Here is a 22,916-nt window from a genome sequence, read left to right as displayed (position 1 = left end):
GAACTAATACTTGCCAAAATACACGTAGAACAAAGGTCAGTCAAAGGCTACTACAACACCGGGATGCAATTACAATTTGTAGGGTAGGAAGTCCCTAAATCACAGAATACTTTAAGGAAGAAGGGAGTACCGGGAGAAGGTGCTGGCACATTTGCTGATGCTTTGGCTGGCTGCAGAAAGCAGAACCTGTCTGGTGCTGTAGGAAAGTTGAGTCTCATCATTGCTAGCTGAGTGGCAAACCATGCAGGGCAGGCATAGTCTGCACCATGTATGGAATCCACGTGAAACATCACATTTTTAGATCTGGGATTAAGGCAATACAAGTCTATTGGAAAAGTGCTTTTTTTATTTTCCAGTTAGTGAAATTAACAGCTGAGCCAAACTGCTCAGCAGGGAAAGAACACGAGCGTAGTTCTTATCCTTCTCAAACGTCTGGCCCTAAACTATTTATAATCTTTCCAATTTTTTTTAACATATGCAAATAACTCTGTGTGTATCTTTCTACTTATTCTGTCTTGAACATACTGTCACTTCTCTCCTAATGTCCGTACTGACCAACAGCAGCACTTCATCTAGTTCTGTTATCTTAGCATTTCGTAAGTACTAATGATACCCCAGTGCATGTCTGTGTAATTATGTATGCTAGTGTTCTCTTCCTTGTTGAAAAACAAAAGAAGGCAGGCAGAGAAGCTAAAGCACAGGTTTTTGAAAACACTTAGGCACCTAATTCCCACTGAAATTGAGGAACTGCAGGCTAAATCATGCTTGAGGTCAGTGAAAGAGCTGTCGGGTTACTCTATCAAATCCTGGCTTTCCTAGTTTAGCCTTACTGCCCTCCAAGGCTTTTAGCTGTAATAGAATTATGAGTATGTTTCACTTCCAATCTGTATGTACCAGAAAATTAGGATACTACAGGATATTAAAGAATGTTTGCCTGCAAAAGTCTCTTTCCTGTACTGTCATAGTTTAGATTTCTTCCTGTTCAAGCAGTGCTAATGATATCTGCTGGGGTTTTTATGACCTTAGCAGAACTGGTTGAATAGCGTACTACCAAGTGCTTGTGCTGTGCAACTCTGTGAGGATTTACAGGCTGAACAGGGCCAGCTGCCAGGCAATTAATCTTAGCATAGGTCATAAGCCAATTATCAGAGTCCACTAAAGGGAAGGTGTCTGTCCTAAATCAGATTCAGTATAAAGTCTTACCAAAGCTTTCCTAAACTTAACCTTAGTTCAAAGCCATGGTTAAAGCAAACTGAGGTACTAGTAGATGTTCTCCTCTGCCATCTCTTGATGTGAGGTGGTGTTATCTCCAGCTACAGCATAGAAAAGACACTGTTCCTTCAGCTGTAACTGATTAAGCTGCCACCATCAAGTTTCTGATGGAGTTGTCAATGTCCCAGAAGTCAGAAGAAGAGTGAGAAGGAAACCTTTCTGTTAGTCATCACACTCAGAGATTGATTACTACTAGGTGTCATCCTGGTTGGCTAGGGTGAATTAAGGAGGGTTGGGTGGAGAGGAACCTAATGAAGTTCAACACAGGCAAGTGTAGGGTCCTGCCCCTGGGGAGGAACAACCACAGGTACCAGTACAGGCTGGGGCTGCCCTGCTGGGAGGCAGCTCTGCGGAGAAGGACCTGGGAGTCTGGTGGGCAGCAGGTTGCCCATGAGCCAGCAGTGTGCCCTGGTGGCCAAGAAGGCCGGTGGGATCCTGGGGTGCATTGGGAGCAGCGTGGCCAGCAGGGCGAGGGGGGTGACCCTCCCCCTCTACTCTGCCTGGTGAGGCCACACCTGCAGTGCTGTGCCCAGTGCTGGGCTGCCCAGGTCAAGGGAGACGGGGAGCTACTGGAGAGGGTCCAGCGGGGGCTGTGAAGATGATGAGGGGGCTGGAGCATCTCCCTGCTGAGGAAAGGCTGAGAGCGCTGGGGCTGTTCAGCCTGGAGAAGGCTGAGGGGGATCTTATCGATGCAAACAAATGTCTTCAGGGCGAGTGTCAAGGGGACGGGGCCAGGCTCTGTTCAGTGGTGCCCAGCGACAGGACAAGGGGCAACCAGCACAAACTGCAGCACAGGAGGTTCCTTCTGATCATAAGGAATAACTTTGTTACCTTGAGGATGACAGAACACTGGGACAGGCTGCCCAGAGAGGCTGTGGGGTCTCCTGCTCTGGAGACATTCAAACCTGCCCGGATGCGACTGTGCAACCTGCTCAAGGGGAACCTGCTTTAGTGGGGGGTTGAACTAGATGATCTCCAGAGGTACCTCCCAACCTGGTTATTCTGTGAGGAGAGGCAGTAGCCAATTTTCAATATTCATTTGAGTTCACCTGTCAGCCCCATTAGTAAATAGAGCAGCTCTCAATGCTACTGATATGGAGCATGCAAGGACATCCCTCATACTTTCTATTCCATAGAGAACACTGTGAACATCCAGCACATCCTTCAAGGAAGGGATCCAAATGATCACGAGCAGTGTAGTGGGAACATGTGCTCAAAGCGTTCCACAGTCAGCAAAGCTAACAAAACTTTTAGACTGTACTAGAGTAGGGATGCTGTGGAAGAACTTGTAACAGTATTACTAGAGGAAGGATGTTATGGAAGAGGTTGTAACAGCATTACAGAAATCAGTGACATGCTGTGGTGAGTTGACTTTGGCTGGCTGCCAGACACCCACCCAGCCGCTCTCTCGCTCCCCTCTCCCTCCTCAGAACAGAGGGAGAAAATAAGATTAAAAAGTCTGTGGGTTGAGATAAAGGCAGAGAGATCATTTACCAATTACAGTCAAAGGCCAAACAGACTGGACTTGAGGAAATTGGATAGCAAGAAACAGACAAATTAAAACACCCCCTTGCCCCAAGGTTCAACTTCACTCTTTCATTCCTGATTCCTCTACCTCTGTCCCACTCTGAGCAGTGCAGGACAGGTGAGGAATGGGGTGGGGGTGTCAGTTCACAGCAGTTCTCTGCCGCTCCTTCCTCCTGATGCTTTTCCCCTGGTCTGGTGTTGAACATTGCAGGGGCTGCAGTCCTTTGGGACAAACCTGCTCTAGCACGGGTTTTCCATAAGTTGCAGTTCCCGTCAGAAGCACCTGTTTAGCATGGGCTCTCCATAATACACATTTCTTCCAGCTGTTCTCACCGATGTGTCCCCCCTTCCCTGCAGCACTCTGCAGCCAAAACCTTGCTATCAACACCCAATACACATACACTCTGGAAAAGGGCTAGCAAAAAACTACAGGGAAGGGCAATGACAGTAATTACAGAAATTAAAGGTTTTTCTGTTGAGGACTCCTGAGAAAGATAGGAGGTCTAAGCTTCAAAAGTATATGAATTACATGAGACATGGTAGATGTATATGCATGAGGAAACAGCATGGAGGTCAGACCGACTTATGAGTTCTTGTAAGGACAAGCTGAGATCCAGAAAGATGTGTGGGCAATGCGTGATGTATTTTGAAACTATTAAAGCAAATACCTTATTTTGCAAACCAGTTAATGGGTAGCTTTCATCTGACCTAACTTCAGATATCTGCAAGGGAGGTGTCTCCATCTGAGCCAGCTACCCTTTGCAGTAAAAAAAAAAAGGCCCCCAGAGGGTGTGATTCACTTAACCTATTTTAGAGAAGAGATGAGTCACACGCTGGTAGTGCCTAATTCCTCCCCACACATTGTAACAGCCACCAATTCAAATGCACAGGTAGATGAATCCCACTTAATACATCCAATAAAAAGAACACTTGCCATTAAACTATTTTGACTAAATAATACTAATAAAAAATTACCCCCTGCTTTGGTCTATCAGCTAGCTAATAGACTCCTTTAGGAGGAGCTTTTGGTGCTGGCAGGTTATTGCATTTGGCTCTGTTCATTACAGATTTTCCTCTGAAATATCTAATACTGGATACAGTATGAGGTACCACAGAGCAAGGACTTCTGCAGGATTCCTGTGCCCTCAGTGTAGAATACAGCCATGCTATGGATACAGAGGGAAGAGAGGACCTAAACTATGAGTTAGGATATTCCTATAATACCAATGCACGTGTTTTTAAATGTTATTTTTTGCCATTTTTCCCTATTGAGAAACAGAAGTAAAGATGAGTTCTTTGTTCTGATCATTACATTTTATCAAAATGACCTTGGTCTTTGCCTGAAAGCTTTGCAATGCTGATTAAATGCTCCTGCAACAGCGGGAAGACATCTAAATTTGATGTTTCTAGCTCCTTTCATATTGCCTTTCTTCTTGAGGGTATCTTTTTTCAACATGACAGTGTTTGCATGGCTCAGATGAGCCCTGTTGCTAAGAAACAAGTCCCAACTGTGCCTTTAAAACTCTGCCTTTAAACATACAACTCAAGGAAATACTTTTCATTACACTGTATTGTATGTTTTTTATTAAGATTTCTTTTAACTTGGATCTGACTCTTGTGGTTACATTTCTATCACAACCTTCTGGGATAGGACCCATTCTTTTTCCATTGTCTGTACTGTGCCATAGTCAACCTACAGAGTTGTATAAATAATATAATTTAAAATAGTATATTTTAAGGTCACGGTAAGGCCCTGTTTAGCACTCCATTGTGGTGTAAACAAAAAGGAATACAGCAGAGCCTACTCACTGCAAGTATCTGTTAATACTAAACTACAAAGCACAGTACAAATCTGTGTTCTATCAAATGGCAACTCCAGGGTGCATCTGTACTTGCTTGGCTTTCGGGTTTGGTTTGGGTTTTTTTTGCCACGTCCTAACTAAAACGTGCTGAAGTCCCCGCTGTGTGTACAAGAAGGGTCTGTGAAAGCTACAGGCTAAAGCAGATCATATGATCCCATGAGGGAGTAACTAGCACATCCAAACTACAAACTGCTTTTGTCCATCCTACTCACTCACTGTGTTTTCACTAATGCCTGGCACAGACAACACCTTGCTTCCTGACAAACACAAAGTTCAAGAGTGATGGAGGTAGTTCATTAAAAAACGTTTCCTTGGAAGAGATTAATGGAAACTAAGGCATGGCTGCATGATTTGAGGCACTGAATTGCAAGAATTCCATGTAGATTCTCCTGCCAGTTCTGCCACCAGCTTCCCGGACAGTCTTCAGCAGATTATCTCCTCTGAATTCTCCATTCAGACTGCAAACAGTCTGTGTGTGTGGCTTATAATCCTTCCTTCATGTTTCTGCAACATAAGAGGACTTGAGTGTAGTCTGCACTTCACAGTGCTACTGAAATAATAATGCAGTAAAACCCTGCTCGAATACCTACTCAGTGCTTCTCACACCAGTAAATAGCGGACTTCTCAGAAAAGATTTAAATCACAGTCAACACTGGAATAAGGCCTCATGTCATTTAGGTATCGTTCCTTTTACAAAATATATTAAAGAACATTTACTAGTGTATGATGAAGTGTCATAAATATTTAAAATACACCCACATTTGTAAGGGAGAAAGTAGAGTAAGTTTTGTGATGCAGCAGCTTCAGATCTTTAGCTAGCTAGCTAATTTGGGAAATACAATTCTCAGTAAGTGTCCTACTTGGTACCGCAACTTAGAAAGAGTCTTCTCTGGTTTTAAGTGCAATGTAACGGCTCAGTTCTGAAACTCTTCTTCACAGTAAGTAACACTTACTCACAGGGGCAACCTTGAGGGGCCAGCTCCATGTCACAAAAAGCAGCAAAAATGATGAGCAGACATGAGGCAAAATGGTTCTAGAGGCTCAACATCGGATTCCCCTGCGCCACCATGGATTCTCAGTTCTGACGAGTGGGTTTAGCTTGAAATGAGAACGTTTTGTACTGGTTCAAATGACTGTTGCTCCAAGCAATGTGACCTGGAGAGTCAAGGGGATGTCCTCTCTGCCCCTCTCTGTTCTGCCTCGGCACACAGAAAGGAGCACTAAACATCTAGTGGATTGAAAGCACTGATTTGAGAGCAGAACATATACACACAAGCGCCAGATTTTCAATTGTACCATGTATACCAAATTTTAGCTAATACACAGAAGAAAAATCTCTTATTCCTTGTGTCATTAATACTGAGGGCAGAATGTTAGCATTTATTCATCACAGCTTCAGTAAAAGGATTCACTGTGTAATTACTGAGCAGGAGTGGCTCCCGGGAACTAATGCTCGGATCTAAACTCCATCCTTGGCTGCACCACAGGTTTAAGTGTCAGCTGCACGCAGCACAAGGAGGCAAATCCTGCTTTTAACTGCGTTGCCTTGAATCTACCATTCCAAGTGGGAATACTGAGGCTTAACTCCTATGGCAATGAGAATTTGCATGTTGGCATCCTTGTGTGTAAAAAGTTATTTGGCTCAAGATGGGTTGATTATACAGAATGGCTGGTGGTTGCACATGAGTCCTGCCCATTCTTCTGTCCACACTTGGTTGGTGGCTTGGTTCAAGCCCAAGATAACTTTCGCAGTTATCTATGTCTCCGCAGCGTGGGTCTAAAAGAACGGTAGCCTTCTGTGGCAGCATACGATGTAAGGGGCTCGCTCTCAAGGCACAAAAATCAGGTCATCGTGTACAGCTGACCAATGTAAACAAGGTGCAAGTTAGATCACCTCAAGGAGTCAGCTTCAAAGGAGTACCAGGAGAATCCATCTCAATGTTGTTTTTGGGATGTGTAGGAGGAGCACAGGACTGAGTGAAATAAGTACTCTGATGCCAAGTCAATGTATAAAATTACCTTCTGGCTTTTAAAAGAGAAAACAAGAGAGCGTTTTTGTACTCACAGTTGCCAATGATCGTAGTTCCTGTGCTCTTTTCTCTCTTTTACATGAGACAAGGAACCATCCCACCAGCTCTCTGTAGCCACAATGAAATTTCAGTAGGAGGAAAAAAAACTCGTGATGCTGAGTCTAAAATACTGTTTTTAAAAAATGTTTAGTATTTGTTTTCTAAAACCCCTGCTAAGCCTTCTCTGGTATCGATCAGTTTGTCAGATGCAGAGCTAAGGAACAGAGATATGCAGCAAAAAACATCATAATTTTTGTAATACAGACAGGAAGACTTGGCAATGCTTTCACAACTAAATAGATAGAGAGATAATTTAATGGCCCAACCCAGAGAATCTACATTAACTACATTGTCCAATTACATCAAACCCAATGTACCTACTCTTTCAATGGTTTATTTGATAACCAGGTTTGGTGCAAAGGAGCTCAGATACAGGTCTGATTTGTCACAATCATTTCACAGAGACAGAAGGAAGGTGTGGGGGGACCATGCCAATCTCGCAGCTAGAAAAGTATTTTCTTCTGGCTACACCTCACAAACGTCTCAGTTTGTGACCAGTCCTTTCTCACAGTCCTAAATCTTTTGTGAACCCCTCGCGCTAGGACAGCAACTCCAGAATGGGTTGCAGGGCAATAAGAGTTGTATGTCCTTACAGCTGCTTTGTATATGTAGATCCAAGGAGGTCCAGCCACACTGTTAGCTAGAATTTAGTCTTCAGATTCATGGAACCAATTTTCAGAGGAAAGGAAACTTAAAGCTTCCTGACTCCAAAACAGTGTTTGCAAGACATTAAAAAAAAAAAACAAAAAAAAACAAAAACAAAAAAAAAAACCACCACCAAACTCATTTACAAGAAATATATGAACCTTGTTCCAAGAGCTTATTTTATCTTATTATAAAGAACCTAGTCCTGACCAGTCAGTGAAAAGAGGTCTGACTCTACAGGCCGCTCTGCATAGTGATTTCTAAGGTGTCAAGTTGCCATCTCCTTTTACCAGAACAGCACAGCAAACACCAATGTTGGATATTCACACACACACACAAAAATCATGTTTATGGAAATCAAGTTGTCATGGCAACAGAAAAGGCCTTGCAAGTACTTTAAAAATAGCAAATTAACAAAACCCATTTATGAAATCTAACATCCATTCTTTTGTGAATGCATTTAAACAGATACAACAAATGGTTTTCTACCTACCTAAGGAAGAAATCATGTAAACCCAAGATCTCATCTCATCGTATTGGCATATGTAATAGATATATGCCTACAAATAAATACATATTTTAAACTTGAAACAGAAAAACTGTTTCAGCTGGACAGTGTTATACTAATGTGATCACTGGGTTTATTTTATTTCACGTAAAATACTTCATATAAATACCACTACTAATACTTTGTAAAATTACTCAACTTTTTAACATCGTCAACTTTTAACAATTGCTCATTATAAGTGTAGTTTATTAATCTTCATTAAAATCTCAGTTCTTCAAGGGCTTGTAACACCTAAAAATGTACAAACACTTTTTAAAAACAACATTCTTATTTGGTTCAATTGCAATGTTTTCCAACACAATCTCAAGATTAATTTGACCATGTAGCCTTTGCATTCTTCATAGATTTGCTTGTGTTATAACTGAAGCAAAATTATTATCCACAAACTCTGAGCATTTTAAGTTTTGTGTGGATATTCATCGATGCTTGTGGCAAACTGAGAGCTCACCCTAGATAAAAGACAAATGGGTGAGATGCTGGGTTATTATCTGTGATGTGTTTAAATTAATATTCCCAAAGACAGCAGCCTTAGTCTGCTGCACAGTTCCCTGTATAAGCATTATTACTGAAGTTAGAAATGCAGTACAGGTCAAACCCCTGCAGTGAACACGATCGTGTTTCCAAGAGCTCCTCTACTGACCTTATTCACTCTTTTTTCTCTTGCAAGATTTGACCATGAATCACTCTGGACATATCCTTTGGGTACACTTATACTGGAACATTTAATTAGTGTATTAGCAATCAGTTTCATCAACCATCTCATCTATATTTACTAGTCTGGATATTTCACAATCATATGCTCAAAGACATGAGTGTCCATGGTTTGGTCTAGTCTGGCAGAGTTCTAAATTAGTTAGCAATGTATCTACTTTTTAATTTAAAAGCTCAGTATAATATTGCCATCCTCCAGTGCTGAAAAGTCATGAACCAGGTTTTCCAAAACTGAGATTTTTAAAAATTGCAATTCTTTCTTTCTCCCCCGTCCCATCCTGCTTTTTTATATTTTTTGAGACAGGATCATCTCCTCAAATCCTGCTCCAAAGCTGTGAGTTACATTATTTTTCTTTTCTTGAAAGCAGAAGATTCTCACCTAAACAAGAGCCTCAGGGGACAGGGTTCTTCTAAGGAAACACCAAATATTGTGAGAGTCAGGAGTGCATTACCAGGTCTTTTGAGGGGCTGTCAAGTAGATAAATTGTTTGGCCTGTAACTGCCTTAGAATGGCAAAACTGAGCTTTGAACTCCCTTTATAGTAAGGACTAGGTTGCTGGAGGAAGGAGGGTGCAAGCAGGTTTTAAGTGGTAAGATAGAGAGAAAAGAACCTGTAGAAAGGAGTATTTTAAATCAAATATATTAAATCAAATACAAGGCAAGTAAATCAAATCACATTCCATCTACTTATTTTTTCCTTGACTCTACACATAATGAAACCTAGTAAGTTTACAACATCAGAAATAAACGAGTGACATATAACTAGATAGAATGACATATAATTTTTCTTAAGATCTTAGAAAATTTTCATTTTGGGGCTTCTAGTTAACATAAATGCTCAAAAATCCTGGGAAGAGTGGGAAGACTGACTAATTCCTTCACTTAATGAAAAAGCTCCCAATCTTCAGCAGAAACAGGCAAGTCCAGGTTTCATGTTCCTGGAATCTCTAAAGCAAGCTCGGTCAACACAAACTTTACTTTCCCATGTGATGCTGAGCCCATGCTGATGTCATCTCGTGGGACTGACTTGTATTCAGTGATTTCTAAGGTTGCTGTGTGATGCTGGCTCCAGCTCTCTGCTAGGAAATATTGCTGCCACACCAGCTTCCTCATGTGTGTACCACACCACAACAGCACCAGGTCAGCAGCTGAACGGCAAATGAGCTCTAACTACAGTTTCAAATAAGATGTTGGACTGTGAACTGGAGTAGCTGCAGCAGAGGTGGGCATTCCCTTCTGCTTCCCTTGCTGCTGGAGCAGTAACTTCCAGAAGTTGTGTAAGGCACAGATCATGTTTTTAATTGCTAGTAAGGTTTGCCACATTGCCAGAACCTTTACACCAGTAAAATTCAAAGTACTGGGCATAGGTACAACATTCTAAACCAGTTTACATTCTTTCAGATATGGGCTGTAAGGATTGTGCTACAAGGAGTGTCTGAGGATGCTGGGATTGTCTAGTTTGGAGGAAAGGAGGCTGAGGGGTGACCTCATGGATGCTGGGATTGTCTAGTTTGGAGGAAAGGAGGCTGAGGGGCGACCTCATGGATGCTGGGATTGTCTAGTTTGGAGGAAAGGAGGCTGAGGGGCGACCTCATGGATGCTGGGATTGTCTAGTTTGGAGGAAAGGAGGCTGAGGGGCGACCTCATGGATGCTGGGATTGTCTAGTTTGGAGGAAAGGAGGCTGAGGGGCGACCTCATGGATGCTGAGATTGTCTAGTTTGGAGGAAAGGAGGCTGAGGGGCGACCTCATCGCTCTCTACAGCTTCCTGAGGAGGGGAAGTGGAGAGGGAGGTGCTGCTCTCTTCTCCTGGTATCCTGTGATAGCAGGCATGCGAATTGTTCAAAGCTGCACCAGGGGAGGTTCAGACGTGACATTAGGAAACATTTCTTTACCAAGCGGGTGGTCTAGGCTTCCTAGAGAAGTGTTTGATGCCCCAAGTCTGCCAGTGTTTAAAAGGCATTTCGACGATGCCCTTAACAACATGCTTTAACTCTTGGTCAGCTCTGAAGTGGTCAGGCAGTTGGACAAGATGATCGCTGTAGGTCCCTCCCAACTGAACCATTCTGTTCTAGCTCTATTGACCAGCATCTTTACACAGTGCTACAACCAAGTCCACACACATCCACTGCAGTGCTGCAACTGTGTAACTTTAAAGTTGTAAAGCTATAAAATGAAGACAAGTACAAAGACAGAAGGTTATGTCAGATTGACTTTGTATCTCATAGAAAATAAGCAAAAAAGCGCTCTTCCTTTTCTCCTTTCCAGCTTACCTCTGAATGAAAGTCTTCATAAATGTATTGCAAACTCTAGTCCATTCTTTACAAACTGAGGGACTATTTGAGAATTCCTTTATCATCCAATCACTTGTTTCTCCGCAAAATTCAAAATTTGTGTAGAGATTCTAAAATTCACCTTTGTGCTTTATGCCGCCTGCTGCCACCCGCGGGTGTGTTTGTGTTCAGGGTGCTGCACGTGATCTGACAGGCAAGAAGGAGCCTGAGGAACCTGGTTACTGCTTCCCGCTCCTGCCTTGGCTATCCTGAACAGCTCCACAAACCCTAAACGCTCTTTTCACGGTGGAACAGAGATAAAATGGCAGCGAACTGCTGCAGGCAATGGTGCTGATAAAGTCTGATAAAGACTTTGTAGATATCTCTGACACCCACTGATTCAGAGCAGGAGAACAATTCCTCTTCACCCTGCAATCCAGACTAGCCAAAATTCACCTGTCAAAAGCACTCTCCTCATCCAAGTTACTTCGGTCTTCAAATCCTTTTACTCCTTTTCTCCCTTGCTGCAAGAAGTTCCAGTTCTTTGGCCCTATCAAACAAATCTCTGAGAATGTACGTTTCTCCCCTGGGCTTGATTCTCTATTTTTCTCCATGTCACACCCTTCATTTGGAACAGCTCTCCAGGCTTCTTAAAATTCAGTTGGTTTACTTGGCCATTTAACAGCTCTTCTCTGCTGTCTGCTCCCACCTTCACTCTTAAAGTACATCTGTCCAAACTGCATTAAATGACAAATCAGACTGCAAGATGCTGAGCAAACCCTGTCTACTTACGTGTTTGTTAAGTAATAAATACCTCCACAGATCTGCTTAAACGACAGCAGTGAACAAAGACGTCACTGGCCATTTCTTTTGTCTTCTATTTTGATGGAAACAGAAGGCATGAGGGAGGGGAGAGAAACTTGTTTGCATGTAAGTTGGTCTGGCACTGACAGCCATTCAAAAGCAGCAGCATTAGGTTAGCAGTGAAATGAACCAAAAAGTCATAAACGCCAAGTAGAGCTCAACAGCTGACTTCTACCAACTACAACAAGTGAAGAGCAAAAGCCGACCAAAGGACAAAAATACTACTAAATATTTGGACTGTGACAGAGACTGTAGTCAAGAACAAGGTGCTGCTGTGCTTCTACCATGTACACCCATAACTGCGTTTGTAAAACAAAGGCCATAGGAGGAGGATGAATAGGAAGGAACACACATATTTATCCACTTAGCCATAATGGCCACACTCAAGGAAGGCATCCAGTGTAAAACACAGGAAAGGGAGAAAGAAGAAGAAAATATTAAGCATTCAGACAAGTACAGGCTAATAAAATACAGCCAGAAAGCAGAAAGCAGCTTTCTTCCTAAAATACAGCAGGGTATGCTATTTGACACTGGATTGAAACTGAGTGGCCATGCCAGATCCCTCAGCAGAGATAAAACCCTACTGTTTTATTGCTGATCAGATACATAGGCTGGAGTTGTCTCAACCAAGGAGCTAAAAACTTGAAATAATTTGGCATTTATTCTGATCACAAATTATCTGCAAACCACTCTTGAGTTTTCCAAGCTTGTTTGTCATTCTAGATGGTCCAGACACTTCATGGCACAGAAATACTCCAGACTACCTTGTGCTGGCAAGATCGCTGAGTGACTGTTCAATATGATCAGCCAAGTTAGTTATATAAGACATTTAGAAGTCTCACTTAAAACTGTTTTGGTGTGTTGTTGTGTTTTGTTTTTTTAAAAAAAAAAAAAAAAAAAAGAGTAAATCAATGGCCTTCTCCATACTGACAAGAACAGGACCTGCAGCAGCAGAAACCTGCAGTTGTTGTTCTGCCCAACTTCACCTTACCATGAGCAGCATCTACAGCACAGCTGACACCACTGCTGCCAGCAATGGAGCAGGAACCTGGACGCACACAGTTCATCACAGGTCTCCTTTCCCACATTGCACAAGCAGATGAAGAAGTTACCATAAAGAACTTCCTGATCTTTTCAGTGGAAAACACAAAAGCCAACAGACTGAAGCCTGCTGAAAATAGGTTTGCTTTGTTTAATTATGCTCTCAAGAACAAATAGCTTGTTTCTGCAGACTACCAGGGGTCTATACATCAGAGGCTGAAAGGACACATTAGCTAAAGAATTCCAGCAATAAAGTTCACAAACAAGAATTCATATAAACTCTTGAAAAACCTTTGTTTTCCACAAATGAGCTTGTAAATCACCCAGATTCATTGATATGCACATCCATAGGGAAAAAAAAATATTAAAAAGGATCATGACTGCCAAAGCAAGTTTGAGATTTTTAATGCACGGATGTTTGAAAGCCCCAATTTCTTTTCTGCAATATTTGTCCTACTGTAGATAAGAAAATGCGGGTTTTTTCCTTTAAAATCTTTGTTCCAATAAAGAAGGCAAGGGATATTTGCTTGAAGCATCTATTTACCATTCCAAGAACAAAAATGAAACTGATATTGATAATTTATGCAGCTCTCATCCCTGCAACTTTCCCGAGTGTTGTGTTATGCGCTTCTATTCAGCTCTTTGGAGAGCTCATTCTACTGAAGAGTGCCACGGCTTCTAATGAGAGCCTTCTGCAGACGCTGGGCTTTACGAATTAAGCATTAAAGCCATATTTACACTGCTGAAGGTCTGGCCCTTGAACTCTATCAAGACTGAAGCTGACTAAAGAGATGGCAGAAGAGCTGACACACCCAGGAACAGGAGAGCTGTACACCATGGCAGAAGAAAGTTCAGCGGGCTGGGAATCATCCCTTCTTTACCTGCCTGGGAGAGGCTGTTCGCTCCTGATCTCCTCCACCAGCTATTTCATGGCACATGGGTGGCTGCTCTCCCACCTTGCACTAACATAATTTTATGTTATGTATTTCAATTACTCCCTGCATTAAAATAGTATACATGCATAATTCAGGCTGTGATCCAAAAGTCCACCCCCTTTCTGACAAGAGGGATTAATCTTGGAGAATACCTCATACTTTCAGATAATTCCACTCACTTCTCACACTTCCTTCAAGTTCTCCCCCTTTGTTTCCCCCCTCCCACACACGTGATGTCGAGGGAGGGAAAAACTGGTAGGAAGGAGGGCAAGATTCCCATGTATCAGCTCAGGGAATGACAAGGAGCCAGATCTTCTCCCACGCTGACTGGCACACGGCAGCTCCAGGAGAACACAGTCTGCCAGCTAAAGGGCATGGCCAGCCCCTCCTCTCAATTGCCATCTGCAGCACGTACCGGCTGGAGGTGCACACTGCTCAGTCCTGCGGGAACTGAAAAAGAGAGGTGACGCCACCATTTAGCTCTGCTGGTGTCATCATCTTCCATTCTCCAGAGCTCATCACAGCACGATTTGGCCCCGAGGCTTCAGAGTCTATTCCAGAAGCCCTAAGCCAAACCAGAGGTTACAGCGTCTGTGGCACAGGGTGCCTGTGACAGAGCTGGAACGCTGGTAGCCAACCGCATGATGGCTTTTGCTAAAGCACTCACTGACAACACCAGCTCCCTCTTCTCCCTTTCATACTATCTGCTACTTTTATGAACCTAAGGCAGGGACACCTTGGTTACAGCTCAGCCCTATCACATGCAGACGGGGAAGACCACATAGGACCATGGAAAATTCTGATCCAGTACATCTCCAAGTGTTTGCATCTATCACAGTGAAAGGAAGCAGTGTGCAATTTCAAGGCTGTTCTGCAAAACAGATTACAAGTAGATGGACTACTCAAGCTTTCCTGGGTTTTATTTGGTCTGAATTTTAAGTTTTGGCAAGGCACAAGTTAACATATCCCCTGGGTATGAAAAATTTCCTGTGAGTCTTTTGTAACATATATGCAAAGAGTAATTAAAACAGTTTACAATGCATCTTAAAACCTGCAGTTCTGTGTTACTACATAAAACCCTGAAAATTAACCAACTGAAAAAAATAAACTGACTATAAACAAAGTGTTACTTCTCTCATCCAAATAGAGTACTACTGCAAAACATAAATAGCATAAAGGAAAAATAAACTGGATGTTCAAAATCGTCAGATTTCACCCTCATACATGACTTCCGTAACATAGGAAATATAATTTACCTTAAAAAAGTAGAGGCTTTCACATGATGAGAGCCTGTCTGAGTATTCGGTAGCCTGCAACAGATTGCAAGTTCTATTTAGCTACCACTGGTGTGAAGCATTGGGCACTAACGAACACCTCGGGTGCCCAGGTCTCCAAGCAGTGGAACACTTGGTTTACTCAGTGTAGCCCATTTTCCTGTCTATTCCAGTGGCTTCTGACCCTTCACCGTAATTGCACTGCAGAGTCTACACATGAATGACAACTATGTGCCAAACAGATGAGGAATGAACTCAGGGACTGAAAAATAGAGAACGACCATTACCACCTAAACGCAGTCACTCTCCACCTAAGCAGGCAAAGTATACAGCAAGCCCGTGGGACATCAATTTAACATGTTATAAATCTGGACTACAGGAACTGATGGGAATTTTGCTATTTACTTCACTGGGAACAGGCTCACATCCTAGTTGTGAATACTTCACACCATCACAAATACAATTTCTTTTACAAGTGTTCCTCAGTTCATCGAGACGGCTGAAATGCAACAATGACACAAGAGCTCTTTTTACTCTGACTATTCCTGCTAGTAGATCTGTGTTCCTCCTCTTTCCCCTTGTGTATGGGCTATGTGATATACGACAGGATATGGCCGAGATTGTAAATAGCTATATTCTAGCTGGGTATATTATCTCAGAGTAAATTTTCTATTAAAACGCACACAGTATTAGCAACTTCATTAAGAGAATGGTTCATTTACGTGCAGACTAAGCGCTATGCTTTGCATACAGAGACTTTAGGATGCATCTCCAAAACAATGCTTTTTGCCAGTCTGTAAGAATGCCACATAGAAGGATGTCTTTTAATTTGCAGCTTGCTTTGCTACTTTTGCATCAGGAGATCAGGAGGAACAGTAGTACAGCCAGCCAGAATGCACTGCTGAAATCAGCGCATGAAATGGAAAACAAGAAAAAAAAAAAAACAAACTCCGCCTGTTAAAAAAAGAAACAAAAATAGAATTAAAACCATTTTGAGCTGGTCCAGCTAGTCAATGATAACACAACTAATGTGGCTGCAAAGTCTAGATTCAACTCTCAAGCTTTCAGGCCAGCATGGGCTGGGAGCCTTCAGAAAGGATGCGCTATTGGCTGTCACTCTACCGACAGGGAAGGCACAACACTGCTACCTCCAGCAGCCCCACAGCAGCAGCCTGAGAAGAGCTCCGGGCAGATGACCACACCTCAAGCCAATTCTGGCATGAAGATGGCTTATGGGGATCTACTCTCCTAGGATGAAGGAAGAACACTGTTTTCTAGTGTGCACAGTATGAAGCATAAGATCATTCAAATGAGGAAAAGGGCATGGTAAGTCAGTTTTTTTCTTGTACACCTACAGTGAAGATGTAGCGTCTTCAACACCAACGGAAAATGACATTCACTTTGAAAGCTCTGGCTTTGAACATCTCTCTCTGAAGACGGTGGGAAATTAAGTGCTAAATAACAATAACCTCAAACCCCCTGAAAGCACTCAACTGGAGAGTTTCTGTTTGATTCATCACTCCAGGTTCTTCAGAGGGCTTGCATACAAGGGCTGTGAGAACAACACACCTGAGCATGCAGCATTACATCTGGAAGCACATACACCAATGCCATTCCTTACACAGGAAAATCCTGAGGTATTTCAAAAGGCGGAAGTTTTCCTCTAGAATACATCCATAGATTCAAAGCAAACACACTGGAATAGCAATGGCTTGTAAAAACTGCACACAAGTATACCACTCAGACTTAGGTAATACTTTAATCAGAAGAACTTCAGCTTCATTAAAGAATTAAGCCACCCGAAACACATGAAGCAGTTAAGGGCAAGGCAGTAGCTCCTGACAAGCAGGGCAAGCTAGGAGATACCCAGGGCAAGCTAGGAGATACTCCCATATCACAAAGGCGGCTTCTGCAGTGGCCATAGTAGAGAAATGGTGGCCAGGAATGGACTACGAGAGACTAATGGGTTTTGGTTTTTTAAATGTGCTTGTTTTCCTTGTTTGCAGCTACAACACTGGTATTTGGCCTTGTGTTCCAGGTGCCTCTACAGTGTCCGGACTCTGGGCTCCAGGTGCAGTAAGCATTTCCTAATTAAAAAGGAGGAAAGGGAACTACAGATGGGGTGACAGCCACGGCTTAGGGATGCGTTTCCCGAGTCGCTCACTAGGGACTTCACGCTGAGGGAACTGTGGATCCGGACATCGGTTCCTTAGAGCAGCGGGGCGGGACCAACCTTTTTGAGGGATCTCCTTCGGGAAACTCGGGAAGCCGGGCTCGGGAAGCTCGCCTTCGCTGGTGAGTGATGTGGCGGCTGTGTGCCTCGGTCCTCTACTACGACCCCACTTCGCAAGAGCCCCGACAGCTGGAGCCCTGCCCCAGACCACACGATTCCCAGCGTGGGGCCGTGCCCCGCCCGGAGGGAGCGGGACGGTCGGGAAGCGCGGGGCTGCTCAGCCCCCGGGGACCGGCCTCTGCCCCCTGAGCCCCGCAGCGGCATCCCCCCGGGGACGCGGGCGGGTGCCCCTGCACCGCTCCCCGCCGCTGTCCGAGGAAAACGGGTCACCCCGAGGGACACCACGGAGCCCCCATCGCCGCGACAGTGCGCGGCCGCCGCCCCAAGGGACGGACGGGCGGCCGCTGCCCCGACGGCTGCCCGCCAGGCCGGGACCCCGCGGCGGAGGCGCCGCCCCGGTCCCGCCGCCAAACTTTCCGCCAGGGCGGCGGCGCTGGCCGGCTCCCTCCCCGCGACGCCGTCGGGGAAAGTTGCCGCCGCAGCGGGGTCCGGCATCCCCGCACAGGCGCGTCAAGCGGCGGCAGGTGAGGAGCGCTCACTCCGCAGCCCCCCGCCGTGTAAGAACCCCCACACACACACCCCGCACCCGATGTACGGCGGCGGCCGCCCTCCCGCCGCGCCCGGGGCTGCGGAGCGCCTTACCCAGCCCCGGCACGAAGGTGTTGAGGAAGAGGCAGATGACAGCCACGGGGAACGGCATGTAGGGGATGGCGGCACGCAGGGGGCCCTTCTTCTCCCGGACCTGCACCACCACCCCGCTGGAGGGGGCAGCGCCCCGGCTGGGCTCCGCGGCCGCCGCGCTCTCGCCCTCCTTGGGGAAGGGCTCCATGGCCGGCGCGGCGCGGCCGTGCCTGACGGTGCCCCCGGCGGGCTCCCAGCTGCCGCCGCGCGCGCTCCCGCCGCCGCGCGGCCCCGCCTGGCGCGCCCCCCGCGCGCGGACCCCTCCCCTCCCCCCGCCCCTGGCCGGCTCCCGCCCCGCCGGCCGCGCTGCAGGCGGCCCCGCCGCGCCGCTCCCCCCGCCCCTCGCCCGGCGGGCAGCGTCCGTCAGAGGTGCCCCCTGCCGCCTCCCCGCCCCGCCGCCTCACCCCCGGCTGTCAGGGCTGCCGGCCCCGCCGCCCCCTCACGCAACCCCGCTCCCCTCCGCACCGGGCCCGCACCGAACGTGGCCAGCTCGGCGGTAAGCGGCGGGGGGCGCAGGCCGGGCCGTGTGTGCCCGCCCGCTCCGCGGCGGGCGCGCTGAGGTGCCGGGGCACCCGCCGTGAGCAGCGGGCCCGGCGGCCGTGCGGTTGGCTCTGCGGGGTGGGGAACAGCCATCTCGATAGGAAGGAGCGGAGACGCGGTGCAGTGTGCGGGTTTTTAAATAGCTGCGCTCCGAAGGTGCGAGGAAAGGTGTAAATTAAACCCACACTCATTTGTTGTCTGAAAAACCCAGCCGTGAGGGAGGAGAGCCACCAGAATTAGGAGGGAGAGGAAAGAAAAATGCGCCCCTGAGAAGCTAATCGCAGTTTGGGACACTGTAAAAATGTATCTTAATTCACATCAGTGCCACTAGATGAAATCGGCTTTCGTAGGGCTGGCAATTGCTGTTCGGGACAGTTTAGTGAGTGAAATGGTGATAAAGCTTGAACGTGCCTGTAGCTAAAAGTGATAATGAGGCTGGTCATTGCAGGTCGGGTTCTGTAGAGAAAACAGGGAAGATATTAAAGGCATTAATCCTGGTATAAAATGTGTGTCACACATACAAGATTTTTGCATAAGAGATAGAGGGTACACAGTGTCTTACTGTCCGTTTCAAAGCTGCATTTTTGATGAGGAATTCCTGCTAGGAATTTAGATCACAGTACAAAATCCTGAAGTACTATATATGCCACTGGAATGCCACCTGACAAATACATGATTCAACAGTTTAATCAATTTCTGTACCAATTAGTACAATTAAGTTAGTACAATGAAAAAGTTAGGTAAACTGAATGACGCGGATGCAAAATCCTGTTACTAGATTATAGGGATTTAAAATTTTCTAATAGCTGCATTCTGAACCTTAAAACCACAGGCATCCCTTGTAAAATCTTTTTTTTTTTGCTTATCTTCTGAATGCCTTTCATCCAAAAAATCTTCTGACTTTTATTAAACAACTTTCTCTTGGAAAGATCTGATGTAACTGACGTGAATTCTATCGTTCTCTGCTGCCTGACCAAACTACAGTCAGATCAGAAATCTGTGTGATATGAATATTGACTAATATTCATTAGTCTGTGCAAAGCAGAATCCACAGTTGGAATGCTATCAGTAACTTGCAGTGTTATAATTCTCTATAGACTCCACCGGATGATGAACTGATAAAGGTTCTGGAAATTACGTGTGGGTGAGCCCACATTACCTACACTAAAAGTAAGCAAAAGGGCATTCTGAGAATAGCCCAAATAGAAAAATCAAAGACTAAGGTTTATTAAAACAATATTTTGTCAGAAATTCTTAATAGCAGGTTGTACTTTTATGGAACATTTCCTTGGAAGATCTCAAAGCATTTGACAAATGTGAGTTAATTCATTTACTTCTTTAAGATTAGTTGGCAGTACGTAAGGCTTACTGTACCGACTATTAAAATGCAGGCACTTCTAGGCTTAACTGCATCATTAATTCTGTGCTGCCAGTGCCCATGGACATTTTCAGGCGCCTAAGGCAAAAGTTATGACTGACTAAGGGTATATTAAACATACCATCATGTAACAAGTTGTGACATTTCCAAGCTTCTCTAAACAAAAGAATAGGTGGCAACATTACTCGGCTGTGATTGTTTCGCGCTTCTCAAGTGGCGCATGATAACCATACAAACCATCTCATACCGAGCACCCGTGCACTGCATGCTTTACCATTACTCAGGAGACAAAGATTCTATGTCCTGGAGAGCTTAAGTGAGGAAAGAAAGTTGTTAATGAAAAAGTATGCTGGAACCTAGGTAAAAAAATATGACCCAGGGTGGATATTTTTTTTTTTTTGAGGAAAGTAAGTTTATCTCTTATAAAAAGTAGTAATATTTGTGAGTATTAAAAATAGATTTCTTCATATTTGCTCTTTCAAATACTCATTTCACTTCTCAGCATGAAAACAGCTCACAGAACCAATATACATAACATTATTTGCCTGCCGTTGAGACGAAAAATGGTTCAAACAAACAAACAAAACACACCTGAATTCAAAATGGTGTTTCAGATTGCAGAGCTCCCCTGGCACACCCCTGTAGCACCAGTGTATTGACACACAAGACTGGGGGTGCATCCTCACCAAGCCTTCTCCAGACTTCTCTCCATAGTAGTGCTGCAGGAGGCAAGCACTGTAAAACTGAAGACAAGCATTGCAGCTGTGCCTCAAGGGTGGACACAGTAGTCTTAAGAAGTTGAGACAGCTTAATCTCCTGGGTGTTTGGTGGAGAGTAGGTGTTGTAGTTGGCCTAGGTGGCAACAAAACTGCAGGACCTCCGCAGATGGCTGGGTCTTCCACACTGTTGTAGCTCTTAACACCAAAGAAGTCTGGCCTCTGACTTCCTCTAGTCGTGAAAAGAGTACCTATAGCTGCCAGCTCCTTGATAAGCAAGCCTGAACAGACAACCTGTTTGTGAAACAGCCTTGTCTCAGTGCCAACAAGACTTGAGCTGGACCTCCTGATTGACAGAAGCTGATGGTCTTACCGTGAAGCCTTTGTGATTAGTTATACTGCATGTGGACGTTGCTGTGGAAGTATATGCTGGAGCTTTGATCAGTATCCTGAGCATTTCTTATGTAAGGCTTGGAGAAGTCCAATGTGGCTCATGGCCACCAAATCCCCAGTCGGAGGAGACTAATCTCCTGGCTGAGAGCAGAAGACATTTGTGTTATGGTCACCAGCTGACTTTCAAGGAAGCGTGATATGAGATTTTGTTATGGGAGATTTTCCCTTTGTTGGGTTTCCACAGCTGTATTTCAAACATTTTGCAGGTATGGGCATTTTTACTTATACACTAAAGTGTAAGGGAAGTACTCTTAGGACAAAGGGAACTTCAAGTTGAGCTGGTTGTATGAGTTTGCCCTGGTGCTGTAAAATATCTTTCGCTTGTTTCCCTGCTTGTACTAGTATTTAAGTTCTTATGCAGTCAATGGAGAACTAGAGGTCCTGCAAAAGGAAAGGTTGGTGCTTCTCTGTTACAGTGTTCTGAGGACTGGGCACGCTGCAGTTTGATTCTGTCTTTAGAAAGGAAGAAAACCTGCAAACTGGATACCAATGACATACCTATATTAACCAAGAGTCCATCTCTTTTAAATACACCCCACTCCCACGCTTGGATCCTTTCCAAAGCCATCTTCTTAGGTATCATACAAGCATGTTAAGAGAGATACAAAAATAGACCCAAATACAAATCAAATTAGAAGTGTTATTAACAAAGACAGTGAGGAGCCAAGCAGAGCTACTGCTCACTAACAGTACGCTGGGGGCAGGAGGAGCCCTGAAGTCTGCGTTCCAGTACACCACTGTAAATCCAGCATTGTTCCACCTATTGCGACTGAAAACAGTTTGGTTCAAGGAGTCTAGCTTTCCCCTAACATAAAAGATCAATAAATTCCATTCATATACAAGAGATACAGTTATTGGATCACAGATGTGACAGAGTCATTAACAAATCCATTGTATCAGTTGAAATTGGGGCTGGGGAGCCCTGTTTTTTCAGACAAATGTACCTCTGTGCAGAGGAATGGTTTATTCACCAGTACCGATTGTGGCCCATGTAGACTCTGTTCTGACAGGACCGCCACAGCACTGAGACCTTATAAATAGTTTCCATCTGACAGATGTCAGTCGCGTAAGGCTGAGTTTGACTCCGTGTGCTCCTCCTGGTGCAAGTGAGAGCTACACCTATTGCTGACATAGTACACAGTTATATCCTGCACACACAAGATTCCAGATTAGTTTTGTTACAGACTTCAGAGGGACCTAAAAAAAAAACAAGCTGAAGTGGATTCTTTGTGCCCAGTCTGGTGGAAAACCTGCATGGGTTCTAGTGGGAGAAGTAGTAGCCTCATATTTATTAACTCATCTTCTGTTACATGAGTTTGTCAAAACAACAGGAAGTCTTTTTCTTTCCATAAATTTCTGTTAGCCTAAAACTTTCAATGGTGGCATTTGCAGCTGTGTCCTGCTGTGTCTTGAGAGTATGTGATGCTACCAAGATCACCAAGAAATGTTTTGGACTGCAGGATAAATCTGTTCCTTGGCTCCTGCCTTCCTTTCATGGCTTCAGCTAAAGTGTCCCTTCATCTTTACAGCCTTTGCGCAACAAATTACAGTCCTTTCTAGAAAGCATGAGGATCTCATCACTGACAGTCCTCCTCATGTTTTAATGCATGTAGCGGTTTTCTTTCTTCCCAGCTCATAGTGTTCATGCAAGTCGTTCTTCCTCCAAGCAGCTTTGCACTGTTATACATCGAAACACACACGCCCACCCCAGTAGAGCAGATACCCCAGTCACAGTGGCTGCAAATCCAAGTGTAA

The 22,916-nt window shown here is 44.7% G+C and overlaps 1 protein-coding gene across 4 annotated transcripts in view; it reads right to left on the bottom strand.

Moving 5' to 3' along the window:
• STUM (stum, mechanosensory transduction mediator homolog) overlaps positions 1-18,299 on the bottom strand; it is a 44,729-nt gene extending 26,430 nt beyond the window's left edge. For all 4 annotated transcript variants that reach the window (XM_040612219.1, XM_040612218.1, XM_040612221.1 and 1 more), the window contains exon 1: positions 18,036-18,299. In XM_040612219.1, coding sequence (XP_040468153.1) covers positions 18,036-18,222 — 187 coding nt within the window. In that variant the 5' untranslated portion in view covers positions 18,223-18,299. The remainder of the gene's footprint in view (positions 1-18,035) is intronic.
• Between the last annotated feature and the right edge of the window lie 4,617 nt (positions 18,300-22,916).

The sequence above is a fragment of the Falco naumanni genome, chromosome 12, assembly GCF_017639655.2.
Source record: "Falco naumanni isolate bFalNau1 chromosome 12, bFalNau1.pat, whole genome shotgun sequence".
Classification (NCBI taxonomy): Eukaryota; Metazoa; Chordata; class Aves; order Falconiformes; family Falconidae; genus Falco; species Falco naumanni.
The sequence above is the reverse complement of the archived record's forward strand: the minus strand, read 5'-3'. Positions and strand labels throughout refer to the sequence as shown.